This window comes from Physeter macrocephalus, chromosome 1 (assembly GCF_002837175.3).
Source record: "Physeter macrocephalus isolate SW-GA chromosome 1, ASM283717v5, whole genome shotgun sequence".
Classification (NCBI taxonomy): domain Eukaryota; kingdom Metazoa; phylum Chordata; class Mammalia; order Artiodactyla; family Physeteridae; genus Physeter; species Physeter macrocephalus.
Genome location: NC_041214.2, coordinates 62,842,922 through 62,857,250, shown reverse-complemented (window position 1 = coordinate 62,857,250; position 14,329 = coordinate 62,842,922). Strand labels below are relative to the sequence as shown.

The 14,329-nt window shown below is 36.8% G+C and overlaps 1 protein-coding gene across 7 annotated transcripts in view; it reads left to right on the top strand.

Annotated features, from left to right (window-relative positions):
- The window catches only part of MECOM (MDS1 and EVI1 complex locus), a 568,489-nt gene that overhangs the window by 270,682 nt on the left and 283,478 nt on the right, over positions 1-14,329 (top strand). For all 7 annotated transcript variants that reach the window (XM_007101585.4, XM_007101584.4, XM_007101578.4 and 4 more), the window contains exon 2: positions 9,045-9,382. In XM_007101585.4, coding sequence (XP_007101647.2) covers positions 9,045-9,382 — 338 coding nt within the window. The remainder of the gene's footprint in view (positions 1-9,044; positions 9,383-14,329) is intronic.

Sequence of the window (14,329 nt, the reverse complement as noted above, 5' to 3'; positions counted from 1 at the left end):
CTGCACACCTATCTTTGTTTATGATATGGTAGAAAGTGGAGGGCAATCTCATTTACTTTTTGATCTTCATCTTTGAGGGTTGTTTTGAATATTTTTACCTAGTTTATGTTAGAATTCAGTCTCCTTGTTACAAAATACACTCCCTGCTCCTTCCTTTAACTTGTAGCTCCTGAGTTTTGATCTCTCCTTTGGAGGCAGGAAGGATCTCTGCCAAAAGCCACCAAGCCACACTTAGGTAATTATAATAAACAAGTTGGGGCTCTTATTTCACATGCAGAGCTGGATGAAGCAGCTCTGTGGTCAAAGGGATCCTAGTTGCTCCTCTGTTAGCAATGGCACATTAATGCACCCTCATGCTCTCCTCCCCAGCTTGAAACACTTTTTTTTTTTTTAAAGGAAGCAAATCAGGTCACTCTTCAGCATGTGAAGGGCTGCAGCTTTCTTCTGAAACCACCATCAACAACATAAACAAATTAGAGGTAGTAAACCACACATTCTGCCCACACGTAAACCACAGCCCTCACCAGAGGGCAGTCTACTTAATGTGAGAATAACAGCCCAGTTTTATAAGCCTCTACTGGGAATAAATTCCAGTTTCACTGGTTAGAACAAAGTTGGGCAGCCAGAGTACAGTCTCTCCTAGGTTACATGTTGGGAGAGACCAAACCAATTCTCAAAGTGTCTTTCCAGGAAATATATTTTATAAGCTTCTGGTACACCAAACTTTGACCGTCCTTTGGTTTTCATTATGTAGAACTGAGATTGCTTGAGTGGAATGGACCTGGGGCTGAACTTGTCCAATGTGCTTATTTTATGGATAAGGAAACAGGGACCCCAAAAAGCTATGAGTCTCAAGCTCTGACTCTCAAGGTTACTCCGGGCAGTGGAGACTTATTGCGGAATCCGGACCTCCACATCAGGGCTTGTGCCACTCCTGCTTTTCCTGAGTGCAAACGGCATAGTTTACAAATCCCCCAACTTGACCCATATGGGAGTTATAAAATATTCCCTATACCTTCCTGATGCTGATATGCTTCCTTTCCTGACAATGGTTAGTCCTCAACTAATGTGTCCAGCCCTAAACTAATGTGTTCCGTCATCAGTAAATTCCTGCCTGTGATAGTCTTTTCTTAAATACCTGTTTAAACAGTAATTTAGATAAGAGTGTCCCATTTGTGTGCAACAGGAAATGCCTGCCTTCTTTTAGATACGCTGGCAAATAATTACTGTAGATATGGCTTGAATACTGAAAGGCTGTACTCTGGTCATTTCAGACTGCCTGAGAGTAACCACCCAGTCTGCTGCGACATAATTTCAGGGCATTTCTATTTTACTCTAAATGAATCTGAAGGAAAATCACTTTGGGGATATAAAAAGCTTATGAGAAAAGCCATCAGGTCAAAGGTTGCCAAAAGTCTCTTAAAAATTTGTCTTGCTAAAAAAGAGTGGAGGCACATAGTTATAATGTAAAAGAAACAGTATGTGATATGTGATAAGTCTGTTCTTACCTGGCCATTCCAGTGGGTATTGGTGATCGGGTCTCCCTGAACAACAGAATAAGCCAAACATTAACCAGGTCATGTTTTTCCTTGGAGTAGTGCTCACAGAGCTTTAATGTCTTTATTTTAGCTGTTTTAGATTCTGTAAGTAGATACCAAAGGGCTTTACTGGTACCTCAACTATGAATTTTCTGGCAATTTCTTTCCATAACCAATTTTAAAAAGCTTAATTCCATCTCTGATGAGGAACTTTTGGAAGTGGCCAAACCCATTTCATAAGAGCTTAGAAGCTACCAGTTTAATTCACAAACCATACTTCTTTAGTGAAATGTCTGTGAAATTCCTAGGAGAGTGGAGAAACTCTTAACCAAATTTAAAACCCCAGGACAAGCAAGGGGTATGCCACAATCCCAAGAGAAAGATAAATGTTTGTTCACTGATTTGGTCCTTTACTTTCAACTCTTGTGGTATTTTTTGCCATCTTCCTCACTTGCTTCCCAACACTCTTTCATAATTTTAGGGTCTTTTTGACAGCCCATAAACAGAATATTTTTAGGAAACCCTGGGGGAAAAAGTTCCATAAGGAAGAAATGGAATACTCTGGTACAAGGAAGTAGCAAATACTAGAGGTGCAAGGAAGCTTAGAAGATCACTGAAAAAATTCCATGTGCCAAACCACGTTGATACGTTATTTCACAAAAATAATGGCCTCCTGAGACATGGTTTCTACAAATGCAATCCAGTGTCAGCAGATTCCATGAGGTCTACTTTCTTCTCACCCCTCTCTGCTGGAGGCAGCTCATTCTGAAGACCATGTCCATCAGCAGCTTCCATTCTATTAGATGCCTCTATTTTCTCAGCCTGTGCCTCTGGACCCTTTCTACGGTGCTTCAAAGCTAGTTTAAGTCAGTTTTCTGGAAATTCGTTTTTCTTACTTTTACTGGTTTCCTTTCTTCCTTTTGTTGGGATCCTAAATTTCATTGTCTGGGGCCATTCTCACACACTATTCTGCTGGCCGGTTCAGAGCCTCCTTCTTTGCTCTGTGCATCTGGCATGACTTGGGCTCCACCCTTTCCCCAAGCCCAGCGCACATTGATTGGTTGCGTTGCTGGTGCAGAAGAGCTGGCTCTTCTGCTTTCTCGGCAACAGGCCTCGGTCAACGCTCTGGAATTGTTCTAACAAGGGAAGAAGAGCATGTCCGGTTTGAATTTTGGAAGGAAATTGATGTCTTCCCCCTCCCTCCCCGCCCCGCCCCGCCCCGCCCTGCCCTACCGTTAGCAGGCACCAACTCTTGGATTCGTGTTCTTGCGCTCGCATCCTACCAGGAGTTCCCCGGTGGGGCTTGAGGTTTGGCAGCGCCTGCTCTGCTCGTGGAGCTGGGCACGCATCCGCAGCTCTCAGCCACGTGTAATCCTTCCTGTCTGCTCTTAAGTTGGGCACAAAGTACTGGCGCTCGGGTCCACCCTCTTCTTTAGTAGCAATTAACCTTTACTACAGAGCTTCCTTTGAAGTTTGCTCATGTTTTTATTACAAAACTGCAATGAGGAACATAATGGGGGGAAATGTCTAAATTTCTGAGTTACCTAATCTGTTCAATTCCCTTGCTGGTCTCCTCCTGGCAGTTGTTTCATGTAGTTTTGATCTCAACCAGTCTGCCTGAGATTTCAAACCATGTTTCTGTCTCAGCCTATTTTTAAGATTAGTGAGCACACAAGCACACTACAAGTGCACATAGATGTGTCTATTATATGCGTATGTGTGTACAGCTGAGTATATAGAACAGATTTCTTGTTTAATGTCTAAGGAAATTTGTCTTAGAGTCAAACTACATATATATGCTTTTAATTTTAATATTAAACTATTTAGTTGCTAAATATTTTCTATCATGTGAAGAAGAGTAGAGAGGAAAATTATTTATGTTTGTATCACTAATGATAATGCTGAGTGATAAGTATTATATGACGGGTACGGAATGCTATAAATGGTGAAACTCAGGATTTTGAATGGCATCTGCCCAGAAGATTTGCAGTTAAACTAGGCAGAGGGGCCAAGTTAAACAAATGGTGAGTTATGTAAAACCCACAAAAAGAGAAGGCATTTTAGGCCAGCCTTGCAAATAAGAACCAAAGAATTATGAGTGAAATGGCATTTTTTTTCCTAGCCTGGTGTTCACAGGAGCTCAAATAAATGAAATCATTTTTCTCTGCTTTTCACTCAGCAGTAAATCATTGGTAATCCAAGGGTGGTAGAAAAGCAACTATGAAGCTCAAAGAAAATACAAGAGAATCTTTTTTTTTTTCCTTAGGATGGGTAAGGACTTTCTAAGAAAAATGTAAAAATCACAAAGGAAAAATAGACTTCATTCCATACAAGTTAAAAATTTTGTACAACGAAAACCCCATTAAAAAAAACAAATGATAAATGATCTACTGGGGATAGTAGCAAAAACTATATCAAAGCACTCATTTCTTTACGACTAATAAGACAGACCAATAAAAGCCCAATTAAAGCTGCATAGAAACAATGAATAAGTTGCAAAAGGAGAAATAGGAATGACAAAAATATTTAGTCTTAGTAATCATTGAGATGTGAATTAAAGCAACAATAGATATACAGTCTTTTCCATTGTATTAATGAAATTTAAAAACATGACGTAATAATAAATGCCAGTATGGTTGCTAGAAGTATAAATTGGTATATACCTCTGATAAGCAATCTGTCAATACTCACTAAGCTTTCTTACAGGAATCTAACCTAGGGAAATTAAAATAGATGAAAAGAAATATTTATATGAAAGAACGTTCATTTCAGTAGTATTTATGGTATCAGAAAATTAGAAGCAACATAAATAAATACTATGCAAATAGTTCACTTATTATGGATTTATATTATGGAATATTATGCAGCAATTAAATATAGTTTAATATTTTAAAAACCATAAGGAAGTGTTCATATATCAAGTGAAAAGGTGAAAAAATAAACTATTCACAGGGTAGGGCCACAATTTTGAAAAAACAAACTTTAAAACATATCTTTAAAGAAAAACAGCAAGTTGCCTAAGAGTTACAGGGAGGAGTGGATTTAAACACTTGGGTTCTAGTCTCAGCTGACTTTGTATATACCGATTAGCAAGTTGCCTAAGAGTTAAAGGGAGGAGTGGATTTAAACACTTGGGTTCTAGTCTCAGCTGACTTTGTATATACCGATTAGCGTCCTTGAGTATCAGGTTACACATTTGCAAAATGGAAGGTTATTCTTCTCACCATAGTTTTCTTATTGGATTGTGAGAAAACATAGATACATCTGTAGAAGTTATTATTATCAGGACTATTTCTGCAATTTCCTCTTTGCAGATTCTGATATGTTTTCAAAATGCATCTCTTCAAGTGGAAACCTTATGGTAGTTATTCAGAGTCATAGAAATAAATATAATCTAATACAAGTGTGGCCGCTTTCTTGGTTTCCAGGGATATCAGAACACCTAAAAGTTGAATTGAAGAGTCTGATTTCCAAGAGCATTTCCCAAGTCATTTGCCTCAAATTGAACAATAAGCTTGTCCTTCTGTCCTCATTCAGTTAATGACACACTTAAAGGATGCAAGAAGCAAATTCCAGTAGCAGGTGGTTCAGATCCAAGAAGTTACAAGGGTTATTTATCTTTATGGGAGAACTGATGTATATAGCACTTCTTACCTGCTACTTACCTGTTGTAAGTGTGATCAATCTGTCAATATGATATCTGAGCAATGCTTTAATTAACTGTAGTTATAGCTCAGGGAAAAGATCTACCAATTTTTCCTCAATAACAGAGATTTAATGGAGGTATGATTATTGAGGTAGTTTGTCATTTAGATGAAATGTTTTAGCAGCTTTTTGGATAGTTCTTGAGTAATGTACATGGAGACAGTAGTTTACTTTGGTTTATGCAAATATTCAATGCAGTATGATAAACTGCATTTGCTGTTGAAAATTTCATAATGCTAGATTACATTGAAATATTGTTGCATGTTTTGATACATAAAACTCAGCAGTTTTATATTTCCATTTTTTGTTACCACAGCCCTTTTTATATTTAATTCAGATGATACTAGATTAACAGTGGCTTGAAAACAAATTGCCTGAGTTTGTATATACATTTAACGCCTGCATGTGGATGAATAGGACCGTAAGTCTTTCTCCTGGATTTGCTTGACCTATATAAGTTGTCCTTTAGGTTTAATTGGATTTTTTTGCTATTGTAAGCAGAATTGCATTCAGGTTTTAAATTCAAATTCTTCTGTGCAGCAGCCTGGGCACATGTGTATTTTGTCACCACAGGAATTAAAATCCAAACTCACTAGTTTAGAAATTATGCATTGGGAAAGTTTGTGGGTAACTCAAAGGCATGGGGTCAGCTATGTCAGGGGGAGGGCCCAGATGGCTTTGTCTCTATCCTTTTTTAAGATTTGAGATCACTCTGATGGAACTGACAGTATGACTAATTTAACCCTTTGAGGCAATAGGGGAGATTTTACTGACCTTTAATGGATAATTACTGGAGGAAATAGTTCTATTCATTTGGAAGCATTTTTGTTTACTGCTGCTTAAATGGATAAGTCTATAGATTACACAATGTCTTCCAATTTTTAGCACTTCTCAAAAAAACCAAAATCTTCACATTGAGTGACAAATTCCTTTAAGAATCTGTAAAGTAACTCTGCATTTGCAGTAGTTAAATGTTACAACTCTAGAGAGATTTTTTATATGTTTTTAGCTGTATCAAGAGTGCTAGTGAACTTTTGGCTCTTAGGTTGAAGTGAAAAATCTCCCTGAAGAATAAAATTAGATAGACTCTATCAAAGGTGTTTGGACCCTGAAGTATATTTCTCTGATAGTATTTCTTTGGGGGCATTATTGAAATAGTTTCTTTTGATGTTGGGCTTGGAGAGAAGTTTGTAATCTTTAGTGTTCCATTTCTATCGGTTTAAAGATGCTTTTCAGGATCAAAATACTTTCCTATATTTGGTAGAAAAATATTGGTTTGGTTTAGTAGGTCAATAAAATTATACGTTAGGTTAATTATCTATGTAACAAGTATTTTTTGAGCACCTTTATGAGGATCACTTGGAGAATTCCTAAGAAGTGTGAGTTTTGAGTTTTCCCTTTAAGGGTCTATTTCCTAGTTTGGAATAAAAGAATTATTCATATTAAACTCTAGGTAGCAATAGGCAGAATTATTTGATCATCAGATTGAGGGAGGAAATTATGTGAGAATTCAAAGAAGGGGGATACTTATGCTAAATGGGATGGCAAGGAGATAAGTTGGGAGTTGACATAGAGAATGACTAGAAGTTGGATGGACAAAGGGACTGAGATAGGGTAGCCTGGCAGGAAGAACCACTGAGCTCAGAAGTCAGGGATAAGCTTATTCTGGCCTGGAGGCTCCTACTGAGGAGTGTTGAGAATAAGAGAGAGAGAAGATTGCTTTCAAAATGAAAGAGATTTTATTCCAAGCCTAAGAACTCTAGGTTTTACTTGTGGACATTAGGAATTATTAGAGGCTATTGCACAGGAAAGTTGATATGCCAGGAAAATAAATTCAGCAGCATTGTACAGGCTCAGTGTTGAGGGATACTGGAAAGAGGTTGGCGGTCTGAAGATCCAGTTAGAGGACTGTTAGAAAATTCAGGAATGAATGAAAACATGGATTGAAAGAATGGGATGAAGGTACAAATCTTGCAAGAAGAATGGACAGCATTTAATCACTGAATAGACTGAGGATGAAGGAGAGAAAATATCTATGTTATTTTAGAACCTTGAACATGGATAATTGGCGGAAATATTATTTTTAATGGAAATGGTGAAGTGGGCAGGAGACTCGATTTGAGAGTAGATGATAATGTGCAAGATTTTGTATATGCTGAACTTGAATGATAATGAGCTTGTTATGTTGAGATCAAATGTCTCATAGGAATAAGTTTGGGTCCTGATTTGGTTCTGTGCTTGGTTTAAATGGCATTATCTCATTGTTTGAATCAAGAACCAAGCACCTCATTAGAAAGACACTTTTGCATGTACAATCACTTTGCACTTCACAAAACTTTAAGAGAAGTCAGTACTTGATGGACAATTGTTAATAGGTTTTATAGTTAATTAATTTCCATAGAGAATCAGAGAAGGAATTAGGGATAGAACTCAGGTTTTCTACCCTCTAGCTCAATAAACTATCTTGGAAGATTTTAATAATTCATAGAACTGTAGGGTTGGTAGGATCTTAAGGGTCATCTAGTTCATCAACCTAAAGCTACAGTTTCTCCATATCATCATTAATTCATGGCTATCTAGGCTATATTAGAGCCCCTGTGCTGGGGAACTTAAGGTAATCCATTTACCTTTGGATGGGTCTGATTGAAATCTGTCTTCTTGTAATATAAATCCATTTTTCTTGGTTCCCTACCTTGAAGGTCTACAAATTGAACAAATTAGGTATGGCTCTCAGTCCATAATCCTAGTGGAAACATGTTTATTTGCTTTAAGATAACTGAAATCTCCTTCAACTGGTGGGAAATTCAAGCTCAGTCATTATTCTTTATGCTTCCTCCCACCCCCAAGTTGCATAAAGATCTTAAGGCTGATACGGTGTTATCATTTACTACAGGTGTGGTGCTGTGCTGCTCTGGAGATACCTTAGAACTCCAGTGTTGAGTGTCCAGATTCCTAGTTACTCTACCCTGCTCTTCCCTCGAAGATGGTCTTGCCACCTCCCCCAGGGCACTGCTCCATGCAGAGGCCCTCTGATCTCTACCACTTCGCAGTCTGGAGGAAATTCACTGTCTTTTTGGTGCACCCCAAGACACTGTCTTCTCTTTTTTTCCTCTGGAAAACTCACCTAATTTCTTCAATGATTTTAACTTTTACAAATGTCCAGAGGAATCACTAGCATCAAGTAACTTTAACTCTCTGTGCTGTGTAAGTTACTGAGGCAAGGAAATGCCAAGGGCTTGACGATGTGTTTGAAATGAGAAAGGAAAAATAAAGAACAAACATAAATTAATATTCCAATAAATAATCCTGCCATATAAATTTAAGCCTTGTTGCACATGGAAGCCTTTGGAATCTTTTATGACTCTCCTACAATTTAGTCCAAGATATCATTGCATGATATAACTTTCCAAGACATTGTATAACGCTATTAGCTCCCAAGTTGGGATGGTTTGCAGGATTGTAGGTACACATATGTTTACTTCTTATCTCTACTTTGTTCATAATAATATTTAAATTGCTGATGGTTTCCCAACTGGATAATAGGTTGAGCTGGTCCATGAGAGAACTGGCAGTTAAAGATTAGCTCATTTGATTTATGGATTCAACACAGATAAACCAGAGGCAATAATCCCTCCCCACTCCTTCATCTGTGAATAACAGATTTTAATGTAGGCATATTTTAACACTGGTCTTTCCTATTTTGTCTTTAAAAAGCAACAACTTTATAAGGTGAAGATTGAGATGTGGAATTCTGTCTCTTTTATATTAGTAGGAATTTATGAACTTTTAATTTATTCACAGGTAATGAGTGTGTGTATGGCAGCTACCCTGAAATTCCTTTGGAAGAAATGCCAGATGCAGATGGAGTAGCCAGCACTCTCTCCCTCAATATTCAAGAGCCATGCTCTCCAGCTACATCCAGCGAAGCATTCACTCCGAAGGAGGGCTCTCCTTACAAAGCCCCCATCTACATCCCTGATGATATCCCCATTCCTGCTGAGTTTGAACTTCGAGAGTCAAATATGCCTGGAGCAGGCCTTGGAATATGGACCAAAAGGAAAATTGAAGCAGGTGAAAAGTTTGGGCCTTATGTAGGAGAACAGAGGTCAAACCTGAAAGACCCCAGTTATGGATGGGAGGTAAGAATATATTTTGAGTTAACACATTTATATATATTAAGATGTGTAAAGAAGAGATTACTTTTTTAAGTGTCCATAAAATAAGCAAATTCCATTTGTTGCAAAATGTCTTCAAATAGATTTTTAAGGATGAACCTCCCTTACAATTTCACTGCTTGATAGAAACAAAGTATTGCTTAAAGATATGGCATGATAGAAAGGAACTCAACTGGTTTCTTGAATGATCAAAGGATAGTATCTTGAAAACATACTAAAGGATAGAAATATAGTTTTTTAATTAGTATTTGGAAACATTGAATGTGGCCATCCCTACAGTATGTGGCATAAGCAAACAAACGTCATCATATGACATGTTCATTTTATCTGTATTTTATCTTTTCTTTTTTGGGAAGGGGGCTTGGAAGATTGGAGGAAACGTTTGTCTTCTCCGTTTTGTGGCTTTGAGTTAATTTGGTTTTACTTTCATTCATGTGTTTATTTTGCTCTGTGTTCTAATATATTTTACTCCTCTTATGATAACCCTGCTTTGATTCTACATGCTTCCAGAATGTGTGTACTGTACTGAATCCTGTGATGATTATATTCAAATTGGTTTAATGAGTAATTCATGTATAAAAATGGCAGCAAAAAACAATATGAAAATCAGTTGCTAGTTTCAGTCATTCTTTTTATAGAACCCATCTGTAAATATGTAAGAGTGGGAAGTTATGGTCTGATTACAAAATCTAAATAAATTTTGTTTCAATAAGGACAGGTAACTATGTCATTCTTTTGAGTTTATAATTTTTGTACAAATTCAGTATATGTATATATTTCCCATTTATTTTTATACCTTAAACACTTTTGTGGTTAAATCACAGCATCATAGTTCCTGGAATATCTGACCTATATCTGAAAAACTTGCGGGAAATTTCTACATGGGCAAGAAAGTGTTTTTTGGAGATGTGATTGACCTTTGGTTTCACAGTATTTCAGTTAGACGGAAATTGGATAGATTTATTTTGGTATGTTCTCTTAATATTTATGATCATTAATAGAATATCTGGTTAGCTTTTTAAATAGAAATAAATATGCAGTGCCTTCAGGACTTAATTTCAATTTTTTGTCCCGTTGCTTTATATGTGTCCCCTTATGAAATCTGCTCAAAATGCCATAATAAAAACAATTCTTGTTCAAATTCTGAAATGCTAAAAGTTAAGATCTGGATCTCACATAATTACAAATGAGAAATCCTTTCTTAGTTTTGTTCTTAGCCACAGCTTTGGTAAAGTTGTGGTTTAGCTACATTGCCTCTAGACATGTACATTGATAAGAGATTGTTAACAAATCACTGTAGCATTAACTGATATGTGAGTTGAATACGTTTTAAACCAAATGCGTACAAACTTTACGTCATTATTGTTCACCTTAAAATAATGGCTATAAACATTCTACTAATAAGTTACTCATTAAACTTTTATTACAAAATCTCTAGAGTTAAACAACAAGTGCAGTACTGTTCGAGATTATCCAGAAGGCTTGGAATAAACCAAGACTTAATAATGAAATCATTTTGCAATTCCAGGGTTGGTAAATGCAAATCTGTGCCTTTTTAAACAGTATACCTGTGGATTCGGGGATGAACCTGGGGATAGTTCTATATTTAGAGGAAATTTTAAAATAATTAATTTTTTTCTCCTTGGAGTAAAATGTCTTCAATATATACATGGGCAAATGCTTACCTTGAGGAATGTAAAGTAATTCTTTTCAATATGTCAAAACTGAGTTGTTTTATTGCTTGGAATTCAAGATAACTTTACAAATAGTTCATGACTCTTTGGCTAAAGATCACCCATTTCCTCTCTCTACTTCAAGAATTCAGCTGATGGTCAATTCGGTGGTTTTCTTAGCCATTTTAATGGTCTCTCGCTTTTGAGAGTGTAGACTATCTGCTCTAGATGTATTGTGAACAAAACCAGAGAAAGAGCTTTTTTTGGGGTGTGATTTTGGCAAACTTGTTATCCACGGAGGAACAGTTGAGTTCTTGACTTTAGTATTTTGTTTTTTTAAAAAAATCTTACCGTGGTTAATACCTAATCCAATCATGATCAACAAAGGCACTTGCACAAAGGCATCTGACCTACTCGCGTGTGCTCTTTTAAATTGTTCTCATGTCATATTTGCCCTCAACTGTATCTGACTTCCCTCCTGTTTGGTTGGACAAATAGTTGTGATTAACTAGTGTGGCTTCTTTTCTGATACTCCTTCATTTTAAAACATGATGAACTGAAGGAGAAAATAACCTCTTCGGCCAAAGAAAATAAACATGAACAGAGGAAACCCAGATTCAGCAGTTATTGAGAACCTACTATGCATCAGATTCTGTACTAAATATTTCCTTGAGAGAAACCTAGCCTATCATAACTGAACAAGTCATTCCTATCTCTAGTACTATGCTTGCTCTTTTCTCCCTACAAAGTTCCCCTCCTTGCACATTTCCTGTTTAGTAAATTGCATTACCATCTGTTCAGTTGCTCAAGCCAAAAAAATGGATCATCTTTGACTGTACTCTCTCCCACACCAACCATGTCTGATTATAGTTCCTATATTCTATCAAGCCTCCATTCTTTGCACATACTGGTCTCCCTACCTGAGACTCTCCTTTTCCTTCGCATCTTTAGCAAGTTTCTTTTCATTCCTCAAGCTCTCTTCTTCCATGACATCATCCCTGACCTTTCTAGTCACAATTTAGTACTGCTTACATTTTGTCTCACCATAGCATCAGGTAGATCCATACTAAAAAACTTAAAGCATTGTGCAGCATCCAGACTGTTTGTCTAGTTTCCCTAATAGAGCAACATTTCCGTGAGAGCTGGCATAGTTGTATCCACTAAGTGCAATGTCTTGATTGTGTCCTATCTGTGCTGCCTGTGGTGTTGTCTAAGGCTAAGTATATTACCTGAAATAATCATACTGGATTAGTTGGCTCAGGCTGCTATAACAATATGCTACAGACTGGGGGGCTTAAACAACAGGAAATTTATTTTTTTACAATTCTGGAGGCTGGAGTGTGAAATAAAAGTTTCAGCTGATTCTTTTCCTGGTTTGCAGATGTTGCCTTCTTGCTGTCTTCACATGGCTATTCCTAGGTGCATGCACATGCACACACACCTACACACACACACACACACACACAGAGGGGAGAGAGAGAGAGAGAGAGAGAGAGAGAGAAGGCGGTGGTGGTGAGCACACTCTGGTGTCCTTTCTTCTTATAAGAACACTAATCCTATTGGATCAGAACCCTACCCTTATGACCTCATTGAACCTTAATTACCTCCTGAAGGCCCTATCTCCAAATTTAGTCACAGTGGGGTCTAGGGTTCCAACATAAGGATTTGGGGGTGGCTTAAACATTCAGTCTATAACACAGACATTTAAAAATAATTGTTCAATAACAGAATGAGTGAAAGAATAAAAGAATAAATGAAAGAAAGAATGAATGGATATAGGATTATGTTACTCTGAAAGAGATGACAAGAAGTGAGGACTTAGGTAGGCCCGTGAAAAAGCTAGAATCTGGATTTTAGACATGTAGAATGAAGTCTTAACTCTGTCACTACTGTGTGATTCTAGGGAAACTACTCCAAATCAGTTGATTCTTGCATTTTTATTTGACTAATGGGCTAATAATAACTGCCACACATCATTAGCTGTTGTATAATTAAAATTAAGTAAAGAGATATGGTAGTTTCTTCAAAGAAAGTTTTTAAAAGAGAAAGCTCAAAGATAGTATTGCAGTTAGGGCCCACCTTTCTGAACCCCATTTAAATAATTTTTTAAGGTAACTATATTTCCCCAAAGGGGTACTTCTGGAGAATCATTTAAGTTTGTATTTTTGAGAAATAGGATATTTTTGAAAAAACATTTTATAGACCAAAATATACAGTTAGGTAAACTTAAGCCATAAACATAAAAAACATCATTTGTGTGATTTCTCCAAACCAGTATTGACTTAATAAAGAAAAACTTTAAAAATATAATTAGAGTTTGGTAGTGATTTCCCCCTTGCAAAGCATATGACTTGTCTCTAACAAAGAGATTTTCAAAGACTAGGGAGTGCTTGATTGTCTCTAGGACCTAAAAGTAATTAGTGATAGAACACTTTTTCTTACGTTTAGAACTTTAGAGTTACTGATTAGTGAAGAATAATTAAAAAAATTCTCTTGGTTCAAGTTGAGGTTTTCTTGCATGTTTCCTTCTAAGATGACCATTATGTGATAACATAGGAATTGCTTGGCAGAACAGAAGGGAGCAGGCTTCTGGAGGGAGACTTCCGAGGCTCAAATCCTCTTTAGGGTTCTGTGTACTAGTTGAATGATTTGTGAAAAGTTACTAAATTCGCTGTCCCTCAGTTTATTTGCATGTTACGTGGTGATAATAATTGTACCTACCCAATTAGAATTGTGAGGATAAAATGTGACATCGTGTGTTAAAAGCCTATCAAAGAGCCTTCCATTCCATCTGGTAGAAGTGCTTAATAAAGGTGAAAAGCAACAAAAGCTTGACTAAAACACAGATCTAGCCCCGGGTCATTAGATAGGGCAAAAGCCAATTATATTTTATTTACTGATTTTTCTATAAATTATTGCTCTTTCTCCCACTTCTTGTTTTCTAGAAGTTCAGTTACCTCCAGGATGATCTAATTATGTGACTGAGTTTATTGAAAAGGAGGCACTGATTGCTTCCTGATTAAGAATTAAAACAAGGATTCAGGAGAGATTCATAAATTTCTTTTTTTTTAAATTTTTAAAAAATTTTTTTAACATCTTTATTGGAGTATAACTGTTTTACAATAGTGTGTTAGTTTCTCCTTTACAACAAAGTGAATCAGTTATACATATACATATGTTCCCATATCTCTTCCCTCTTGCGTCTCCCTCCCTCCCACCCTCCCTATCCCACACCTCT